Below are 22,994 nucleotides of genomic sequence, written 5' to 3'. Positions count from 1 at the left end.
TTCTACCAAACCTTCAGAGAAGACTTAACACCATTACTATTGAAGGTATTTCAAAGTATAGAAAAAGACGGAATACTACCCAACTCATTCTATGAAGCCACCATCTCCCTGATACCAAAACCAGGTAAAGACATTACAAAAAAAGAAAATTTTAGACCTATATCCCTCATGAACATAGATGCAAAAATCCTTAATAAAATTCTAGCCAATAGAATCCAACAACACATGAAAAAAATAATTCACCCTGATCAAGTGGGATTTATACCAGGTATGCAAGGCTGGTTTAATATCAGAAAAACCATTAATGTAATCCATCACATAAATAAAACAAAAGACAAAAACCACATGATCTTATCAATTGATGCAGAAAAGGCATTTGACAAAGTCCAACACCCATTTATGATAAAAACTCTCACCAAAATAGGAATTGAAGGAAAATTCCTCAACATAATAAAGGGCATATATGCAAAGCCAACGGCCAATATCACTCTAAATGGAGAGAACCTGAAAGCATTTCCCTTGAGAACGGGAACCAGACAAGGATGCCCTTTATCACCGCTCTTATTCAACATCGTACTTGAAGTCCTAGCCAGGGCAATTAGGCTAGACAAAGAAATAAAGGGTATTCAGATTGGTAAGGAGGAAGTAAAGCTATCACTATTTGCAGATGACATGATCGTATACATGGAAAACCCTAAGAAATCCTCCAGAAAACTACTGAAACTAATAGAAGAGTTTGGAAGAGTCTCAGGATATAAAATAAACATACAAAAATCACTTGGATTCCTCTACATCAACAAAAAGAACACCGAAGAGGAAATAACCAAATCAATACCATTCACAGTAGCCCCCAAGAAGATAAAATACTTAGGAATAAATCTTACCAAGGAAGTAAAAGACCTATACAAAGAAAACTATAAAACTCTGCTACAAGAAATTCAAAAGGACACGCTTAAATGGAAAAACATACCCTGCTCATGGATAGGAAGACTCAACATAGTAAAAATGTCTGTTCTACCAAAAGCCATTTATACATACAACGCACTTCCAATCCAAATACCAATGTCATACTTTAAGGGAATAGAGAAACAAATCACTAATTTCATATGGAAAGGAAAGAATCCCCGGATAAGCAAAACATTACTGAAAAAGAAGAAGAAAGTGGGAGGCCTCACCCTACCTGATTTCAGAACCTATTATATAGCTACAGTAGTCAAAACAGCCTGGTACTGGTACAACAACAGGCACATAGACCAATGGAACAGAATTGAGAATCCAGATATAAATCCATCCACGTATGAGCAGCTGATATTTGACAAAGGACCAGTGTCAGTCAATTGGGGAAATAATAGTCTTTTTAACAAATGGTGCTGGCATACCTGGATATCCATTTGCAAAAGAATGAAACAGGACCCATACCTCACACCATGCACAAAAACTAACTCCAAGTGGATCAAAGACCTAAACATAAAGACTAAAACGATAAAAATCTTGGAAGAAAAAATAGGATCTACCCTAGGAGCCCTAATACAGGGCATAAACAGAATACAAAACATTACCAAAAATGATGAAGAGAAACCCGATAACTGGGAGCTCCTAAAAATCAAACACCTATGCTCATCTAAAGACTTCACCAAAAGAGTAAAAAGACCACCTACAGACTGGGAAAGAATATTCAGCTATGACATCTCAGACCAGCGCCTGATCTCTAAAATCTACATGATTCTGTCAAAACTCAACCACAAAAAGACAAACAACCCAATCAAGAAGTGGGCAAAGGATATGAACACACATTTCACTAAAGAAGATATTCAGGCAGCCAACAGATACATGAGAAAATGCTCTCGATCATTAGTCATTAGAGAAATGCAAATTAAAACTACGATGAGATTCCATCTGACACCAACTAGACTGGCATTAATTCAAAAATCACAAAATAATAAATGTTGGAGAGGCTGCGGAGAGACTGGAACTCTCATACACTGCTGGTGGGATTGTAAAATGGTACAACCACTGTGGAAATCCATCTGGCGTTATCTTAAACAGTTAGAAATAGAACTACCATACAAACCAGAAATCCCACTCCTCGGAATATACCCTAAAAATACAAGACCCTTCACACAAACAGATATATGCACACCCATGTTTATTGCAGCTCTGTTTACAATAGCAAAAAGCTGGAAGCAACCAAGATGTCCATCAATGGACGAATGGGTAAATAAATTGTGGTATATTCACACAATGGAATACTACGCATCGATAAAGAACAGTGACGAATCTCTGAAACATTTCATAACATGGAGGAATCTGGAAGGCATTATGCTGAGCGAAATGAGTCAGTTGCAAAAGGACAAATATTGTATAAGACCACTATTATAAGATCTTGAGGAATAGAAAAAATGGAAAAGAACACATACTTTTGTGGTTACAAAGGGGGGAGGGAGGGAGGGAGGGAGGGAGAGGGCTTTTTATTGATCAATCTGTAGATGGGAACTGCTTTGGGTGAAGGGAAAGACAACACTCAAAACAAGGAAGGTCAGCCTAATTGGACAGGATTAAAAGTAAAGAGGTTTCCGAGATAAAATGAAAGCTTCAAAGGATAGCGAAGCAGGGGCTGGGGTCTGGGGAACTTGGTTTGAGAGGACTTCTAAATCAATGGGCAAAATAATTCTATTATGAAAACACTCTGCATCCCACTTTGAATTGTGGCACCTGGGGTCCTAAATGCCAACAAGCAGCCATCTAAAATACATTAATTGGTCTCAACCCACCGGGAGCAAAGGCAAAGGAAGAACACCAAGGTCACACGACAACTAAGAACCCAAGAGACAGAAAGGGCCACTTGAACCAGAGACCTACAATATCCTGAGACCAGAAGAACAAGTTGGTGCCCGGCCACAATCGATGTCTGCCCTGTCAGGGAGCACAAGAGACAACTCCTGAGGGAGCAGGAGACCAATGGGATACAGACCCCAAATTCTCATTAAAAGACCACACCTAATGGTATGATTGCGACTAGAGGAATCCCAGAGACAATGCTCCCCAGAACTTCTGATGGCACAGGACAGGAACCAACCCCGAAGACAAATCATCAGGCATGAAAAGGACTGGTCAGTGGGGGGGAGAGAGATACTGATGAAGAGCGAGCTAATTAAATCAGGTGGACACGGGAGAGTGTGTTGGCAACTCTTGACTGGAGGGGGGATGGGAAGATAGAGAGAGATGGAAGAAGGTAAAATTGGCACGAAACGAGAGACTGTAAGGGCTGACTCAATAGGGGGAGAGCAAGTGGGAGAAGGGAGTAAGATGTATGTAAACCTACATGTGACAGACTGATTGGAATGGTAAATGTTCACTTGAAGCTTAATAAAAATTTAAAAAAAAAAAAAAAAAAAAATAGGAGTGGTGATAAAGGGCATCCTTGTCTTGTTCCTGTTCTCAAGGGGAATGTTTTCAGTCTGTCTCCATTAGGAATAGTGTTGGCCATTGGTTTTGCATAGATGCCCTTTATTATGTTGAGAAATTTCCCTTCTATACCTATTTTATTGAGAGTTTTTAATCAGGAATGGGTGTTGGACTTTGTCAAATGCCTTTTCTGCATCTACTGAGATGATCATGTGATTCTTTCCTTTCCTTTTATTTATATGGTGGAATACATTGGTTGATTTTCTAATGTTGAACCATCCTCGCATACCTGGTATGAATCCAGCTTAGTCATGGTATAGTATTTTTTTGATATGATGCTGAATTCTATTGGCTACAATTTTGTTGAGAATTTTTGTATCTATATTCATGAGCGATATTGGTCTGTAATTTTCTTTTTTTGTGGTATCTTTGCCTTGTTTTGGTATAAAGGTTATGCTAGCTTCGTAGAATGAATTTGGAAGTATCACTTCCTTTTCTATGTTCTGAAATAATTTGAGTAGTACTGGCATAAGCTCTTTTCTGAATGTTTGGTAGAATTCTTTGGTGAAGCCATCTGGGCCAGGACTTTTTTTGTTGGGAATTTTTTTTCTTAGCTTTTCAGTCTCTTCTCTTGTTATGATTCTGTTCTGATTTTCAACATCATTATGTTAGTTTGGGTAGGTAGGGGGTCTCTAGAAATTTTTCCATTTCCTCTAGGTTTTGAAATTTATTGCAGTATAATTTTTTGTTAATACTCTGTTATGATCCTTTCTATTTCAGCTAGGTCTGTTTTAATGTCCCCCATTTCATTTCTTATTTGGGTTAGTTGCACCCTCACCTGTTTTTCTTTTGTCATTTTGGCCAGTGGTTTGTCAATTTTGTTGATCTCTCAAAGAACCAACTTCTGGATTTGTTGATTCTTTCTATTGTTTTTCTGTTCTCTATTTCATTCATTTCTGCTCTGATCTTTATCATTTCCTTTCTTCTGGTGGCTGTGGGCTTTTTTTGCTGTTCTCTATTTGTTCAAGTGTGTAGCTGAAGTTTTGATTTTGTCCCTTTCTTTTTTGATGTGTGCACCTATTGCTATAAATTGACCTCTGAGCACTGCCTTTGCTGTGTCACAAAGGTTTTGGTCTGATATGTTTTCATTCCTGTTCCATTCTAGGAATTTTTTTTTATTCTGTCTCTGATTTCTTCTATTACTCAGTGGTTTTTAAGCAGGTTGTTATTCAGTATCCATGTAATTGATTTTTTTTTTTTGCTCTTCCTGTTGTTAACTTCTACTTTGATAGCACTGTGGTCAGAGAAGATACTTTGTATTATATCAGTGTCTTGGATTTTATTGAGGGTTGCTCTGTGGCCTAAGATGTGGTCTATTCTGGAGAACGTTCCATGTGAATTGGAAAAGAATGTGTACTTTGCAGCTGTTGGGTGGAGTGTTGTATATATGTCTATGAGGTCAGGTTGGCTGATTGTGCCCTATAGCTCTTCTGTATCTTTACTGAGTTCCTTTCTAGATGTTCTGTCCTTTACCGAGAGTGGTGTGTTGAAGTCTCCTACTATTATTGTGGAACTGTCAATTTCTCTTTTCAGTGCTGTTAGAGTTTGTTTTATATATTTTGGAGCCCTGTCATTAGCTGTGTAGATGTTTATTATGGCTACGTCTTCATGATGGATTGTGCCTTCAATCATTTTATAGTGCATGTCTTTGTCTTTTATGGTGGATTTTGTTTTAAAGTCTATTTTATCTGAGATTAGTATTGCCACTCCTGCTCTCTTTTGATAACTGTTTGCTTGATATATCTCTTTCCATCCTGTGATTTTTTAATAAATTTACGTCTTTGTTTCTAACGTGTGTCTGTTGTAAATAGCATATTCATGGATCCTGTTTTTTTATCCATTCTGTCACTCTCTGTCTCTTTATGGGTGCATTTAGGCCATTTACATTCAGTGTAATTATTGATAGATGTGAGTTTATTTGCTGTCATTTTGTAGTGCTTTTTTTTGTGGTGCTAACGTTTTCTTTGTTCGTCTTACTCTCCTATGCTGAATTCCTTTTGTTTGTGGATTTCCTTTTCATTTCTTTTGTTTTTGTAGATTTTTTTTTTTTTTAGTGAGACTTTATATTTTTCTTCTTTATTTTGGTAAGTAGGTCTGTTATCTTAAAAAAAGTGATTCTTTGCTTCACAAAAGGATCCTTTACCATAAAAAAAAAATAGCAAACTTCATAAGACTTTTATTCTAAGACAGAATTTTATTTTCAAGCCTTTGTTTTAAAAACATAGTTCTAACTGTATGAATGCTCTTAAAGATTCCTTATCTTTGTAGTAAGTGGCAGAATTGTGTTCCATGGTCAAAACCATATTATTTCACAGCTGTAGATACTTCTCTCCATAAGTGTTCTTCTTTCCCAACACTACCCTTGTCTAAAGATCTGGGTAAAGGAAGGAGCTGAGAGTTGACAAGGTGAGGTCATAGCTATTATTCCCTCTGGACTTGTGGTAGGGCTTTAGAAAACCCTAGATTGGGAATTAGGAAACCTGGGTTCTGTAATAGCAAATAATAATAGCAATATAATGACTACTGCTTATTGGAAACCTACCAAGTACTAGGCACTATACCATATGCAGTATAAAAAAAAAAACCTTCTGCCATCGAGTCGATTCCAACTCATAGTGACCCTATAGGGCAGAGCAGAACTGCCCCATAGAGTTTCCAAGGAGTGCCTGGCAGATTTGAACTGCTGACCTTTTGGTTAGCAGCCATAGCACTTAACCACTACGCCACCAGGGTTTCCTATAGACAGTATATTATGAATTATCCTTACAACCACCTGCAAGGTAGGGAGTAGTATCCTTATTTTACAGATGAAAAAAATGAGGTTCTCAGAGGTTATATACTTTCCTCCAAGGCCATACTGATAGTGAGTAACTGAGTTAAGATTAAATCTAGGTTTACCTGTTCCAAGTTTATGCTCTTTGTCTTTTATCTGATGTGGTGACCTTGAACAACTCACTTAATCTCACTCAACTAAGGTTTTTCCTTAGGTAATATGAGAGGCATAGACTACATTAGTAGTTTTCAACCCTAGCTACACATCAGAATTATCTAAGAAGGTTTTAAAATGAAAATCCAATGCCCAGGTGTACCCAGACTAATCAAATCAGACTCTCTTGGGTGGGTCCCAGTCATTGTTTGTTTGACTCCCAAGTTGATTCTGATTTGCCACCAAAGTAGAAAGTGACATCTAGAATCCCTTCCAGGTCTTAAAAACTCAGAAGCATAAGTCTCAGGCAAGTTCTGGACCTCATCTTCCTCTTTTTGGCCAAAACTGCAACCTCTTCAGTGGCCATGACTAAGACATTTTAAATTCTTGCTCACTAGGTTATCTTCTCTTTTTCTCCACACCTCTCACGTAGAACAAAATCCAGTACAATCAACTCTTGAAATTACAGACATTTAAAAAATGAACAGAAAATGTATAAGTTCCTTGAATCCCTATACCCTTTTTATCTACTAAATAGAGGGGGAAAGGGCACATCATGAGAAACTGGTGATTCTGAGCCACACCATTAAGACAGACAGTGGTAACGAAGTGAGGAAGCTAGAGATGCTGACACGCAAGGAAGCTCCCAGATCAACCACTTGCCAACTTGGATAACTATCAGGTCGGGACATTGGCCTAATCTACAAGTGAGGCTCATTTATTTTTGCATGTGAGCTGTGATCACTGGTTGTTGAGCTCTCCAAATCTTGAGCGGGGCAAATTGTTGTTAAGAGCTGAATGAAAAGAACGGATTACACAAAATAAATCCTTGCTGATACAAAAGCAACACTAGAAAAACCCATGGCCATCATGCTTTGTTTTTTTGGGCTATGAACTGTAGGATTTTACTTGGAAAATGCTTTGATACATATAAATAGCAACAAGGATCTGGCAGATATGACAGGGTTTATGTATGAGTGAGTAGAAAGTATATTTTTAAGCAGAGGGAGAATCATCTCATTAAGTAGGTGTTTAATGACTCTCTATGGCCAAATTTATCTCACTTTAGTTAATGATTTCCCAGAGGAGCTTACTTTTCCTGCTGTCTTTCATTCCTCCTTCTAAATGCTGTGTGACTGACCCTGACCTCACCTCTTCAGCAAGGAGTTTGAGGAAGGGCTCACTGACATCAGAAAACAAAAAAGGGAATGATTTCTACTCTGGCTGACTTTGGTAACCGCATCATTCTGGCAACTGTAAATATTTTTGTAAATACTCCATCATTGTCAAATTAATCCTGAAACAGTTCTTTCAGTAAGCATGAACACAAAGAGTTCATTGTAAATACAATCTGAATTAAACAAACCCCTTCTCTCGGGACCCTGGTTCTGAGAACTCCTGAAAGTAAGAGTTAAACTGAGTGAGTTTTCCAGCCATTAACTGTCATCTTATTAGAAACAATTGAAAATTGAGCATTGTTGGATGTCACAACAAAAGTGAAAAAAAAAAAAAACTAAAGAAATCTGGATGAGACGAACAGATGGGCCTGGGTCTTTATCCTCTAGACATCATGGTCAACAAACGATTGAATAAAGTGATGTTCAGGCTCATGCAACCAATTTGTTGTTGATCAGGAATAAGTACCTTGGAGGCCACATACTCTGGCACTCTTAGGCAAAAGTTCGATGGGGACAGTAGGGCTATCTCTGGGAAATGTTAGGTTTCTAAGAGTTCTGTCCCAAGCAAACATTTTAATTTCAAATGCTTTTTGCCCTTATACAGATCTTCCACCTCCTGCAACCCGAGAGAGACCACCAGGATGCAAAACAGTTTTTGTGGGTGGCCTGCCTGAAAATGGGACAGAGCAGATCATCGTGGAAGTATTTGAACAGTGTGGAGAGATCATTGCTATTCGGAAGAGCAAAAAGAACTTTTGCCACATTCGCTTTACTGAAGAGTATATGGTGGACAAAGCCCTTTATCTGTCGGGTAGGTGATTAGTTGTGAGGGTTGTGTCCATCAGACACAACAGAGAGATTGGGGACTAGCGTTATTTGCATCTGTGGCAGCTAAAGTTTGGGCTTAATGTTAACCCTCTTGTCTTCAGAGATGGAAAACGCATGTTAGCAGCCCACTTCTTCCTTTTAAGCTCTCCTGTGGCTCCCAGTTGTCTATGGGATAATGCCATACTCCTTACATGTGGCATGCAAAGGCATTGATTGTCTGCTGTCCTCCTACCTTTCTGTATCATCTCCCAGTCCTCACACAGTGTTCGAACCATGCTAATTCTAGTTCCCATAACGTGTCATGGTGTCTTATGCCTTTTTCTCTGACTGGAATTACCTCTTTCACCTCTACCTTCCCACACACATATCTTCACACCTTAAAGTTCTAGCTTAAGCACAATCTCCTCTGGGAAGCTTTCTCTGACTTATCTCCCCACTCTACTCCAAGCTGGTTTAGGCACTTGTTCCTCTGTGCTTCCTCCTAACATGGCACCTATTACACTATACTGGGACTGTCCCTTTATATGTCATCTCTGCCCACCAGAGTGTGAACTTCTCAAGGGCAGGGACTGTGTCTCATTTAATTTTGAATCCCCAGCACCTAGTACATAACCTGGCACAAAGTAGAGACTTAAAAAATAGTTATGGAAGTCAGTTAGTTATCAGATATTTATTGACTGCCAGGCAGAATGGAAGGCTGCCGGGGATACAGCAAACACCAAGACAGACATACTTCCTGCCATCAAGGAGATTACATTCTGGAGATGGAAAAATATGTTATATATATCAAAACCCAAACCCATTGCCATCGAGTGGATTCCAACTCATAGCAACCCTATAGGATAGAATAGAATTGCCCCATAGGGTTTCCAAGGAGTAGCTGGTGGATTCGAACTACTGACTTTTTGGTTAGCAGCCAAGCTCTTAATGATATATATATATCTATATTATAGATATATGCAAATAAGTAGCTAATATCAGGTTCTAATAAGTGCTGTGAAGAAGATAAAATAGACTAACATGTAGTGATGGGTGTGGGGGTTTTACTCCGCAGCTAATAGGGAATTGTTGAAGAAATTTTTGAACAAGGAAGATGATTGTTTCTGAAAGATTAATCTGACAGCTCTGTGTAAAATGAATTAGAGGGGAGAAAAGAGGAGAGGAGATCAGTTAGAAGCCTGTTGGGATAGGCTAAAGAAAAGAGTTTGAAAAAGTAGGCTAGTATCAGGCGGAAGGAGAGGAGGAGGCAGATGTTGAAGACTCATTACAGTTACCAAGTTCTGTGGAAGCTAACTACTGAAGATTCGACAGCACTTAGCAACAATAGCAGAGCATTCCACAATAGACTGTTTTCATAAGAACTTAAAGGTCTCGAAAACCCCTGCACCATTGTACATAAAAGACGGCATGATTCTCGGGAAGTGTCCATCTAAGCACCATTGAAATCAGCACCTGTTAACAACCACCTCCTGGAACCATTCTCAGGGCTGCTGAAGGAAAGGGGATCACAACTAGCGATGTGAAAACAACTAAATCTTACCCTTTAAATGTGAACTTGCAGCCTGAAAGTTCACAAGTGCTAGAAATCCCCTGACTTGGATGGCATTTATCCCACGTTGTAAAATGAAAAGGTTAAAACAAACAAAAATTCCTTGCAAAAAGGTCTAGAAAAATATTGAAATCATTTTTTTTTCTATTGGAGTCAAACACGTTTGGGAGCTGGCACGGTGCCCAGCATGCCCACCTCATAGCCTCTTTAGTGTTGTTGACACAGAGCTCTCATCCTTCTCTCATTTGGTCATCTCCACAATCCTGTGAGAATAGAGAAGGTAATCATTATTAGCCCCGTTTGGCTGATAGCTCTGAGAATTAAATAAGATGAATGGCTCTGAAGGTGTAGTGTAAAGGGCCCTAGAAATGTTTGCTTATGAAATGTATCCTTCCTCTTTCTAAAGAGAATTTCATGGCAGTTTTAGGATTACTGGGTATTATTCTTTTTTTTTTTTAACAGTTTTATTGAGGTATAATTGACATACAGTGAGCTTCACATATTTCAAAAATATAATTTGATAAGACTTGACATATGCATATACCTGTGACACCACAACCACAATAAAAATCATGAACATACCCATCACCCCCAAAAGATTCCTAATGCCCAGTAGTCTCTTCTCCCTGCCCCTCCCTCCCACCTCTCCGGATAAACACTGATCTGCTGTCAGATTAGTTCGCATTTTCTAGAGCTTTATATAAAATGGAATCATACATTATGTATGCCCTTCCTTACTTCATATAGATCCAGATTTCCATTTGGTATCATTTTCCTCGTGCCTGAATTTCCTTTGACATTTTTTTATAGGGCAGATCTGCTCCTAATGAATTCTTTCAGCATTTGTGTGTATGAAAAAGCACCTACTTCACCTTTGTTTTTGAAAGATATTTTCTCTGGGTATAGAATTCCAGGTTGACAGCTTTTGCCTTGTTTTTTTCTCTCACATGTTGCTTCACTATCTTCTTTCTTGCATTGTTTCCAAAAAGAAATATGATGTGATCCTTATCTTTATTTCTTGTGCATAATGTGCCTTTTCTCCTATGGCAGCTTTTCAGCTCTTCTCTTTATCACTGGTTTTGAGCAATTTGATTGTGATGTGCTTTGGTATAATTTTTTCATGTTTCTTGTACTTGGTGTTCATTGAACTGCTTGGGTCTGTGAGTTCATAGTTTTCATCAAGTTTGGAAAGTTTTCTGCCCGTATTTCTTCAAATATATTTTTCTGTTCTCTCCCATCTCTCCTCTTTTTCAGGGCTTCAATTAGGCATGTTTTAAGCCTCTTAAAGTTGTCCCATAGCTCATGGAGGCCCTTTAGATTTTTGAAATTGTTTTTTCTTTCTCTGTTTCATTTTGGGTAGTTTCTGTTGCTGTCTTCAAGTTTACTAATCTTTCCTTGTACAATGTCTAATTTGCCATCAGTCCTATTGAGTGATGTTTTTTTAACACAGATATTGTAGCTTGAATCTCTGAAAGTTAGATTTTTTACTCTTTTTTTTAACTTTTGTGTTTCAACTTAATATGTTCATTTTTTTCTCTACCTTCTTGAACATGTAGAATCCAATTATAATCATCTTGATGTCCTTGTCTATTAATTCTATCGTGTGTATCACTTCTGAATCTCTTTTGATTGACTGATTTTTTTTATCATTATTATAGGTCATGTTTTCCTGCTTCTTGCATACCTGGTGATTTGTTATTGGATGCCCAACCAAAAACCAAACCCACTTCCATTGGGTCGATTCCAACTCATAGCAACCCTACAGAACAGAGTAGAACTGCCCCCATAGGGCTTCCAAGGCTGCAAATCTTTATGGAAGCAGACTGCCACATCTTTCTCCCACAGAACGGCTGGTGGGTTCAAACCACCAACCTTTCAGTTAGCAGCCGAGTGTTTAGCCACTGTGCCACCACAGGTCCTTTATTGGATATCAGACATTGTGAATTTTAACTTGTTGGGTGCCAGATATTTTTTTATTCCTATAAATGTTGAACTTTGTTCTGGGATGCAGTTAAGTAACTTGGAAACCTTTTGGTCCTTTTACGTGTTAGTTTGTTAGGCAGGACCAGAGCAGTGTTTAGTTCACTATTGAGGCAAAAACACTCCTGAGTACCCTACCCAATGCCCCGTGAATTAAGGGTTGTCCTGCTCTGGCTGATGAGAAAAGGAATTCTTCTCAATCTGCGTGAACTTCAGGGATTGTTCCCTCTACTCCTTGTATAGTTTCTGTACACACATGTAATCATCAGTACTTAGCCACGTAATACAGGAGGACCCTCTATAGCTCTCTGAAGTTTTTCTCTGTGCGCCTTTTTTCTTTCCAGTACCTTGCCTTGTAATCTCTATCTGCGTTAGCCTCCCTGGACTCCTGGTTCTATCACCTCCACTCAGGGAGATCACTGGTCTCTGCCAGAGTTCCCCTCCCTGCGTTGCAGCCCAGGCAATAAGCTGGGGCAATCATAGGGATTGCTTCATTTGGTTCCTGTCTCTCAGAGATGATTGTCCTTCATTGCCTGGTGTCCAATGTCTTCAAAAACATTGTTTGATATATTTCGTCCAGATTTGTAGCTGGTTCAGGCATAAGGGTCAATCCAGTCCTGTATCTCTCTTGACCAGAAGCAGAAGTCTTTGTTGGATATTATTCTTCAGAGGCAGGTTGGAATTGTGGAATGCATGATGGATTTTGAGTCTAATGTCCTGGATTCAAGTCCCAACCTCTACCATTTGCTAGTTATTTGACGCTGGAAAAGCCACTTAACCTCTCTAACCTCTCTGATGCTCAGTTTTCTCTTCTGTAAAATACTTACTCTGTGAAACTGTGCTGAAAATGAAAGGCGATAAATGTATGTGGAAGCATCTAGCTCAGCTCCTGAAACTTAGAAAGTATTTAGTAACTGTTTTTTCTCCATTTTTTATTAAAAGACTTGGGTAGTATAGCTGGCAAAAAAGTAGAGATGGGGGTTTGAATCCTGGTTTTCTGAATCCCAGTCCTATACCACTATATCGCAATCGCACTTTTTTTTTTCAAGGATCCAAAGCTACACGTCACATGTGTCACCACTCCCCATCACATCTAAGTTTTTTTTCCATAACAGAATGCTTCAGAGTTGCCAAATGCAGCTAGGAAGCAATTTTAAGGATGGAAATACTGAGCTGATATGTTTAAATTTTACCAAAATGCTGTGCGGTGGTGGGGCTGATAGTCTTGGTGAAGTTCTCCAAAGACACTACAGTTCAGGGCCACCTTTTCTTCCCAGCCTTAGTGCCACATAGGGCTCATTGTTCATACTATTACCCACAGAGCTGCCTTCTGCCAGAGGTAGGTGACAGATGGAGGAATGGAACTCCTAAGAACAAGAAGGGCCCAAGCCATAGAACACTAAGTAAACTGTTATCATAGATGAGGCTGTAATCTAAGTCTTTTGGTGGCTCACTGTCTTAGTCATCTAGTGCTGCTATAACAAAAATACCACAAGTGGATGGCTTCAACAAACAGAAGTTTATTCTCTCACAGCCTAGTAGGCTAGAAGTCCAAACTCAGGGCCTCAGTGCCAAGAGAAGGCTTTCTCTCTCTAATGGCTCTAGAGGAAGGTCCTCATCATCAGTCTTCCCTTGGTCTGGGAGTATCTCAGCACAGGGACCTGTGGTCCAAAGGACACGCCCTGCTCCCAGCGCTGCTTTCTTGGTGGTATGAGGTCCACACGTCTCTCTGTTCACTTCTCTCTTTTATATCTCAAAAGAGATTAGTAAGACACTATCTAATCTTGTAGATCTCATCAGTATAACTGCCACTGATCCATCTTATTACAGCATAGTGATAGGATTTAGAACACATAGGGAAATCACATCAGATGACAAAACGGTAGACAACCGTACAATACTGGGAATCAGGACATAGCCAAGTTGACAGATATTTTGGGGGGACACAATTCAATCCATGACACTCACCTTGCTAGTAGTGGGGAGAGAATCTGGTGTTACTAGGTCACTTGAAACTGCTGCAACCACATCTGAAACATTGCTGTTCTTACACCCCTCTCTCTGTTTCTCCTTCTTGTAAACTTAGGTTACCGCATTCGTCTGGGCTCTAGCACTGACAAAAAGGACACAGGCCGGCTCCACGTTGACTTTGCGCAGGCTCGAGATGACCTGTATGAGTGGGAATGTAAACAGCGCATGCTAGCAAGAGAGGAGCGCCACCGCCGAAGGCTGGAAGAAGAAAGATTCCGCCCACCATCCCCACCCCCTGTGGTCCACTATTCAGATCACGAATGCAGTGTTGTTGCTGAAAAACTGAAAGGTACAGGAGGCATTCCAGTTTCACGATTACAAACTCTACCCCTTTTATTAAGGGAAATTTAATAAATATATTTGTTTGCTGGCAGTTACCCTTTGAGTTTTGCATTAAAGGATTTTAAGCAATTCTTGTGTTGGAGACTTGCAGATAGAGAATACTACCTAGTAACTCAAGAAGCAGGAAATTTTTTTAAATAATTTTTATTGTGCTTTAAGTGAAAGTTTACAAATCAAGTCAGTCTCTCACACAAAAACCTATATACACCTTGCTATGCACTCCCAATTACTCTCCCCCTAATCAGACAGCCCGCTCTCTCCCTCCACTCTCTCCCCTCTTGTCCATTTTGCCAGCCTCTAACTCCCTCCACCTTCTCATCTCCCCTCCAGGCAGGAGATGCCAACATAGTCTCAAGTGTCCACCTGATCCAAGAAGCCCACTCCTCTCCAGCATCCCTCTCCAACCCATTGTCCAGTCCAATCCATGTCTGAACAGTTGGCTTCGGGAATGGTTCCTGTCCTGGGCCAACAGAAGGTCTGGGGGCCATGACCACTGAGGTCCTTCTAGTCTCAATCAGACCATTAAGTCTGGTCTTATGAGAATTTGGGGTCTGCATCCCACTGCTCTCTTGCTCCCTCAGGGGTTCTCTGTTGTGTTCCCTGTCAAGGCAGTCATGGGTTGTAGCCGGGCACCATCTAGTTCTCCTGGTCTCAGGATGATGTAGTTGCTGGTTCATGTGGCCCTTCCTGTCTCTTGGGCTCGTAATCACCTTGTGTCCTTGGTGTTCTTCATTCTCCTTTGATCCAGGTGGGTTGAGACCAATAGATGCATCTTAGATGGCCGCTTGCTAGCGTTTAAGACCCCAGACGCCACTCTTCAAAGTGGGATGCAGAACGTTTTCTTAATAGGTTATGCCAATTGACTTAGATGTCCCCTGAAACCATGGTCCCCAGACCCCTGTCCCTGCTACGCTGGCCTTCGAATCATTCAGTTTATTCAGGAAACTTCTTTGCTTTTGGAAGAGCCAGGAAATTTATCCCTTTCACCTATGTCTCTGCTCCGTTACTGTCCCAAGGGATGGCATTTTTATCTCCAGACTTTAGGTGACTAGGAAGAAACAAGTTTTCCCACTTTTCCACGTCAGAGAATTTCAGCTATGACCCATGACTTGGGACTTATGCTCCCTCTTTCATAACCTAAAACCAAACCCATTACCATCGAGTCAATTCCGACTCATAGTGAACCTATAGGACAGAGTAGAACTGTCCCATAGAGTTTCCAAGGAGCGCCTGGTGAATTCAAACTGCCGACCTTTTGGTTAGCAGCTGTAGCACTTAACCACTATACCACCAGGGTTTCCACCTCTTTCATAATCTTTCATAGTAGATACAAATTATAAATTTGAATTGTAAATCAACTGAGTGAATCAGAATGATAGACCTTAATATAGCCCTGAAAAACTCTGGTTAAATCCCTATCTTACAGATGACAAAGCAGAGGCCCAGAGAGGTGTAGTCACAGTGCATATTCTTCTTAGATTCTTCAAATTCTTAGCTAACACCGCCTAAAAGTGTTTAATACATTAAAATGACCAACTTATTCCACACAGTGGCTATGGCGACTTCTAGACACTGCAGAATTGGACTATTTTATCTTTAGTTTTGATTCCTGTTCCCCTTGCTTGACTCTCAGAGGCATTTTGCTAATTTAACATTAGTTGCCCTGCCTGGCCTCCTGTGTTAGTAGCTCAAAACCAGCTTTTGTCATTCTCTGAATATGGCTGATTTTATTGAGCTGCTGTCCTGTTGATCTTATTGATGACACCCATCTAGCTCTAATGGAATGAACTGTCCCTGTTCCTTATGCTGTAGGCTCAGCAAGATGCCGCTATTTCCTCTTTCCAAATAGGTCTCATTCATCCAACTTGTTTGCACCATATAGCCTAAGGGATTCACACATTTCAGAACTCCCTTGCTTGAACTGATGTTGTCTTCCTATAACAGAGAAGGAGAAAACCTAGAGTCCAGAACAGAGACACAAAAATAATGATTACCCTTTGAAAAACTGGAAACCCCGAAAGCATTGGTAAGATGCCAGGTCCAAAACTGTATACATGGTACCAAACAAGCCTATTTGAGTTTTTTAAAAAAATGAATTTGCTGGTCATGTAGACCTCAAGAGAAGCAAAATCTGAGCATGAACATAAAGGCTGACCTCTCCTTATATGTCTGCACTGAATAAAGGATGCAAGGCAAGAAGTTCACATTGCAGTGAGCGTGTGCTTGCCCACCCACAGAGGCATAGCACACAACTCAAGGCCAGATCGAGTTGAATGGATTTATCATTTTTAGGGTTAAACTGTGGCAAAGGAAAAACATAGTTCATTTGAACTATGTTAATATTGTCAGATTTTTTTCATAGTGCTGGAAAATTAAACTAAAGATTCTAAATTAAAAAAAAAATCTTTCACTCAACATAGAAGTTTCTGGCCGGAGAGGGATATGAAGCCCTAGAACAGGGCTTCAATGGGATGCTAATGGACTCTTCTCTGAGGGGTCTCAAGCAGCAGAATCTATAAGTATCTATTGCAGGGAGCTGGACCAGAAGCTTTGGAAGAGCTGTGCTAACTATTTGAACATCAGAGAATAACTCCTAACTAGCTGCAGAAATCTACTTGGAGGGTTCCTTAGGCAGGAGAAGCAGGATGTGGAGAAATGTAGAAATAAAATGAATTGCATCAAAATAGATTGTGACTGTGACAGAGTAGAAGGCCTGGGGCTGTGGATTGGATTCAGGAGTATTGTTATAAGAGGTCGAAGATGTAAGTGCTTATACCTTAAGAATTAATCCCTTAACTCTTTCTTAAGGCTCCTTCTAACACTATAATTCTGTGGATCCAGGGTAAAGTTACTGTCAAAGTCAAGTGAAAGTCAGGGCTCAAGTTTACTTTTCCCTACTAAAACCCAGAATTGTATAATTCTGAAGTTCCTTCACTGTTCATTCACGCACACACACACACACATCAGAGAGGTGAAGAAATTTGCAGTAAGTGAAAGCGATAATGTCTTAGGCATCCAGTGCTGCTATAACAGAAATACCACAAGTGGATGTCTTTAACAAAGAGAAGTTTATTCTATCACAGTTAAGTAGGCTCCAAGTCCAAATTCAGGGCATCAGCTCCAGGGGAAGGCTTTCTCTGTCGGCTCTGGAGGAAGGTCCTTGTCCTCAATCTTCTCCCTGGCAGAGGAGCTTCTTAGGCGCAGGGACCCCGTGTCCAAAGGACACACTCTGCTCCTGGTGCTGCTTTTTTGGTGGTATGAGGTCCCCAACTCTTCTGCTTGCTTCCTTTCCTGGGGTGCAGGCCACACCCTAGGGAAACTCTGTTTACCTTGGATCAGGGAGGTGACCTGAGTAAGGGTGGTGTTACAATCCCACTCTAATCCTCTTTAGCATAAAATTACAATCACAAAATGGAAGACAACCACACAATACTGGGAATCATGGCTTAACAACATTGACACATATTTTGTGGGGACACAATTCAATCCATGACAGACAATTTTTTTTCCCCTTAGGGAAAAACAAAACAATTCTCTTTCTGAAAATTCTTCATAGACCACATCAATCTGGCTGCGTATAGAGACTTTCACTCTGTCTCTCTGTTGCCTGTGTGCAAGTGTGTGTGTGTGTGTGTGTGTGTGTGTGTGTGTGTAGCTCCCTCAGCAGTTCATTTAACAACCACTACCCAAAGCCATGGTGGCCTCTTCGCCAGCATATTAGGGAAATCGATTAAGATTCAGTTACCTTTGATGGTTCTAAATATAATTCTCTTTTTTCAGATGATTCCAAATTCTCTGAAGCTGTGCAGACCTTGCTCACCTGGATCGAGCGAGGTGAGGTGAACCGTCGCAGTGCCAACAACTTCTACTCCATGATCCAGTCAGCCAATAGCCACGTCCGCCGCTTGGTGAATGAGAAAGCTACCCATGAGAAAGACATGGAAGAAGCAAAGGAAAAGTTCAAACAGGCCCTTTCTGGAATTCTCATTCAGTGTGAGTAGAAGCCTAAGTTCTGCCGGAGGGTGAGAGGGCTCTTAGTCACCACTCTCTATACACAGGAGCCTGGACTTACAGAGCCATCCCTGTGTGATGGGCAAGGCTTCCTTCTTCTCTGCCTTGTGCTGTCATGATAGTACCAAGTGTCCAAGTTCCAGGTGCACAGGACACATGTGGGCATTGCCTATTTTCATCTTCTTCAACTCCTTAGAAACAGTTAACACGGAGGGCACCATCCTGCACTTTTCCGTTTTCTGGTTCTCAAGGTAAGTTTCCATTTTTCCTGGGCCTGAGTGGAGAGAATTTAGGATTTCTTTGCTGAAGCATTTTTCATCTTTTCTTCAGATTTGGATCATACTTATTATGTAATATACTTTTTAGATACTCCCTTTTAGTGATAAATGTAATTGTGTTTCCCAAGGTGACTGAATAGGAGCCAAATTTGCTCGTCCTACTTTTTGTGTTTTTTTCCTTTCCTTTGCTGGATATCATAGACACTATGACAGGGAGTGGGAAGCCACTGAAATGGCCATTTTCAAAGAGACATGCTGCTCCAAACCTTTGCAAGGTCTCTTAAATGAGACAGAAGAGAGAAAATCTCATGTATTTGCTCACTGTATTATAGAACTATACACTCACATCTTTTCAGTAAGAAACTGAATTCACCTTAAGAATAAGGGTATAGTTTTATGATTTTGCTTTTAAACAATTGTGGTCCACTCTTGCCATGTAGTATTCTTGACTCGTAGATAATTGGGAATAAGGAGGAGTTTTTCCATTTTCCATTTTTATTTTGAAAGTGTATGTGGGCATAGAATCTAGGAGGAGAAAGCACATGTCTTGAGGACCTGAGAATAAGTAGAAAGAGAGCAGCAAGCATCATGGGGCTATAAGTGCGAAAATCATTAGAAGACAGTACAAACAGTACTGTAAAGAAAGAAAGACCACCTCTGTGTTTTCTTACTGTGAACACCCAGCCAGGTAGGGGCTCTCGTCCTACTTTTCTTTTTCCAAAAGAGTCGTGTCTTGGCTTCCTCTCTTGAACTAGTTAGGATAAAGCCCCCAGAATATTTATACACAATTTCCCGTCTGACATGTTAAGCAACCCTGCAAAATACTCCCTAGGACTGCACTTACACAGCATTCCTTCATAAAACTTATATTCCTCCAGTCAACGAGTCTAAGTAGACTTGAAGTAAATGCAATCCATCTTAGGTTTGGTTTGAAGCTTCTGGCTAAACATATCTCTGAATAGGACAAGGGTAAATTCTGTTGAAGTAAAGAACCCAGGCTCACTTTGAAGGGCCAGCTGATGAAAGGAGCCAGTGGGAGGAAGGGCTGGTACAGTTTGCCACTTGTTGCAATGCTGTGCGGGGTCAGTAGTACAAAATCCCATTCACTACAACTCTTGCCTCGCCTGCTGGAATGAATCCAGACTGCCCGCATTGTAGCTTTAGGCACCATTTCACCCCAGGCCGTCTGGAGTTCACTTTTTTCTTTCTGTGTATTGATATTTCTGCCTTTGAGTTTCCTTTAGAATCTTGGTACCACACAGCCTTTTCCAAGCACGACCACAGTCTAGGAAAATGTCATAACAAGAAGATAGCAAGCCTAATGCCTCTCTTTTATGTCTTTTCTCTTCTCTTTTGCCATCCCTGGATGATACCCTGGCCTGATTCAACTGCTGATTTGACGCCACAGTTGAGCAGATCGTGGCTGTGTACCATTCCGCCTCGAAACAAAAGGCCTGGGACCACTTCACAAAAGCCCAGCGTAAAAACATCAGCGTTTGGTGCAAACAAGCTGAGGTTGGTAACTTTTTACTCTGGGAGCCCCTCAGGGGGACAGTTTCTTTCTTTAACAAGTTATTGATTTGGAGTTTAGCCAACATTAAATAGTGTCACAAGGCCCTAATGAAACACTTTAAGACGTGTTCCACAGCCTGTCATTGTGCCCAGATCACCTGCTGCCAAAAGGGTAATAAATGTTCACGTGTTACCTTGAGTGCCTTTTGCTGGGTGGAAACCTTAGTAGTGAAACTATAGCCGCAATAATTGTAAGTTTATTTCTCTAAGCTGGCTAGTCTTGGGTACAACAATAATTAGTGACCTCTGCTTTTAGTGTTAGTAATATTAGGGCTGTCTTACATTTATTAGAGTGTCTTGACATTTGAGGCTGGAAGCTGCCTGGTGTTACACTGGAGGCCTGCAATTTCTGAGCTTCTTTTATCAAACCCATTCAGCAGTCTTTACAGGTGGCAGCTTTAAAGGTAACAGAGGACTCTGGTTTCAGATTAAGGTTGACACATACCTCTCTGCTTGTGCCGAAGTGACATTTTTAGTGTAATACTAGAATATGTACGATGCGATTATAGGTTGCTATTCTGAATCCGAGATTAAAAGCTGAGATGGAAGGTTTGTTTTCACTGATCTACCTTTTTTTTTTTACCTTTGGCAATGGTAGACATATGCCTCAATCTCTTCTGTTCCTGAGGGCAACTTCCTTACCCAGCCCTGACACTTTCAATCTATATATGCAGCAACTTTTTCAACTTCGATTCTAAGTCCTCTTTGCCAGTCTGGCAGCGATCCTGTTACATCTGTCAATGCAGGGTGTCATATTCTTTAACATTTGAATAGCATTTTTAAGGCCTTTACATTTTATAAGCACTTTCACATCGGTTATCTCACCTATGTGAGCCTCACAATAGATGTGGTGTGGTAGGTAGAGCGTTAGATGTGGAATCGGGTATGAATTCAAATCTCAGCTCTGACACGTTATAGCTGGGTGACTTGGAGCAAGTTATTCAACCTTTCTCAGTCTCTGTTTCTTCATCTGTAAATTGGAAATAATAAAAGCAGTACACATAAATGGTAAATAGTATTATTCTAATTTATTACTAACAACTCCATAAGGGATACAGAGTAGGTATGACACCCACGTGTAGTGATTTACACGAAAGCTCACAGTTAGCAAGTGGTTAATGCAGGACTAGAAATTACTCTTCTTACTTTGAGCTCTGATACAAACTGCGTTATTGCCTTGAGCAAGTCATTTAACCTTTGTGGACCTCCATTTCCTCGTCTGTAAAATAAAGATAATAATCTGTTCTCTCTGTCCTTTGTTAGATTATATGGGATAGTTCCTATGGCAACAATTTGAAAACCAGGAAGGGTGTTTAGGGGAAAATAAACCAAACTTTTCATAAACTGATGGTCTCTGAGTCATCAGATCCAGAGGCTCATTGGAGAGAAACCCCTGGAGACATCAGCCCAAAGGATGCTTTAGAATCGTAAAAACCTAGTAGCATTGTTTAATTATTAAAAAAAATAATAATAATTAGGAACAAAAAGGAAGCTATTGTCTTATTGTAATATAAAATGATTTTAGGGTCCATACCTGGAATCTTAGGGCTACCTCATGTTGTTGAGCCTCTACAAACAAAATTCAACATTTCAATTCAAATGTTTACTGAGCACCTTCTCTGTCTCTGGTTTTATGCCCTGGTGGCACGGTGGTTAAGAGCTATAGCTGCTAACCAAAAGGTCGGCAGTTCAAATCCATCAGGCACTCCTTGGAAACCTTGTGGGGCAGTTCTACTCTGTCCCCTAGGGTTGCTATGAGTCTGAATTCACTCAGTGGCAATGGGTTTGATTTTTGTTGGTATTATATCAGGCAAAATAGGATGAGAAATAGTCTTTGTCCTCAGTAAGCTAGAAGGGTTACTAAGGTGATCAGGGGAAGAGTAGAGTTTAGTACACTAAATTAAAAATATCCAAATGCTTTTGGATTGAGAATTAAGGTTGAGAAGAAAATAGTCAATGTGTCTTACAATTATAGAGAAGTAGTATTAAGTCTGTACCCTCCCTTCAATGCTTAAACTCTTGTATCCCTCTTAGGGAGCAAAAGGAGCTGCCTGAAGTGCCCTACCCTTTACCCTGCCAATACAATAGTGTCTTTTAGTAGAAGGAAGGGAGCCTCAGGTTAGAGCACTGACTTGCCTAGGCCACAACCCTTTTTATAAACTGTTTTGCCATAAAATATTCTTCATCAGTACTATTCATCAAGGCTTGCTGTAGTTGTCTCCAGCCTACCTATACAGTAGGTCTAGGCCTGAGTTTAATTACATTTACAATAAAAGTAGTTATGCTAGTGGGCTGGATATTTCTCCAGGCCTGTAAAGAACTAAGACTCTGAACCCTATCACCCAATATTGTAGCAGAGCCTCCTTGGCAGAATGAAGAGGATACAATACGCAGTCAGCATGACTTGGCGAGAGCTACATATTTCATACTGTGTCTTGTAGACTTTGTAAAAATCCAGAAAAAGTCTTCTGCCTGTTTGATTGGACTGAATGAAGGTCCACCTTGAATACCTGAATGTTGATAAGGAAAACTGTTGAGCACAGAACATAGCTTGTGGCCTTCCTCTGGCATTTCATTCCGTAAACCTGAAAGATCTCTTCTGCTTTATATTGGTGGCTCTTTAAATCATGGCTTTTCTCCCCCTCTGCATACTTCCAGTCAATAACACACAACTCTGAGGCCTGGAAAGAAGTATCCTGTGGGAAGCAAAGTAACTGTCCTCTTATAATTGTGGCTGCCTCTTAGCATCCCACTGAGAGTCAGAGCATCTCTAAGACTTAATCCACTGGACTTAATCCACTTTTTCTTAGCCTAGGCATCAAAGCTGCAACTCA

At 40.3% G+C, this 22,994-nt stretch overlaps 1 protein-coding gene across 7 annotated transcripts in view; it reads left to right on the top strand.

Moving 5' to 3' along the window:
* ENOX2 (ecto-NOX disulfide-thiol exchanger 2) overlaps positions 1 to 22,994 on the top strand; it is a 351,546-nt gene that overhangs the window by 285,896 nt on the left and 42,656 nt on the right. For all 7 annotated transcript variants that reach the window (XM_064277591.1, XM_064277590.1, XM_064277586.1 and 4 more), the window contains 4 exons: positions 8,174 to 8,380; positions 14,013 to 14,246; positions 18,080 to 18,292; positions 19,997 to 20,103. In XM_064277591.1, the coding sequence (XP_064133661.1) occupies positions 8,174 to 8,380; positions 14,013 to 14,246; positions 18,080 to 18,292; positions 19,997 to 20,103 (761 nt within the window). The remainder of the gene's footprint in view (positions 1 to 8,173; positions 8,381 to 14,012; positions 14,247 to 18,079; positions 18,293 to 19,996; positions 20,104 to 22,994) is intronic.

This window comes from Loxodonta africana, chromosome X, assembly GCF_030014295.1.
Source record: "Loxodonta africana isolate mLoxAfr1 chromosome X, mLoxAfr1.hap2, whole genome shotgun sequence".
NCBI classification, from domain to species: domain Eukaryota; kingdom Metazoa; phylum Chordata; class Mammalia; order Proboscidea; family Elephantidae; genus Loxodonta; species Loxodonta africana.
Note: the sequence above shows the minus strand (reverse complement) of the source record. Positions and strands in the feature narration are given on the sequence as shown.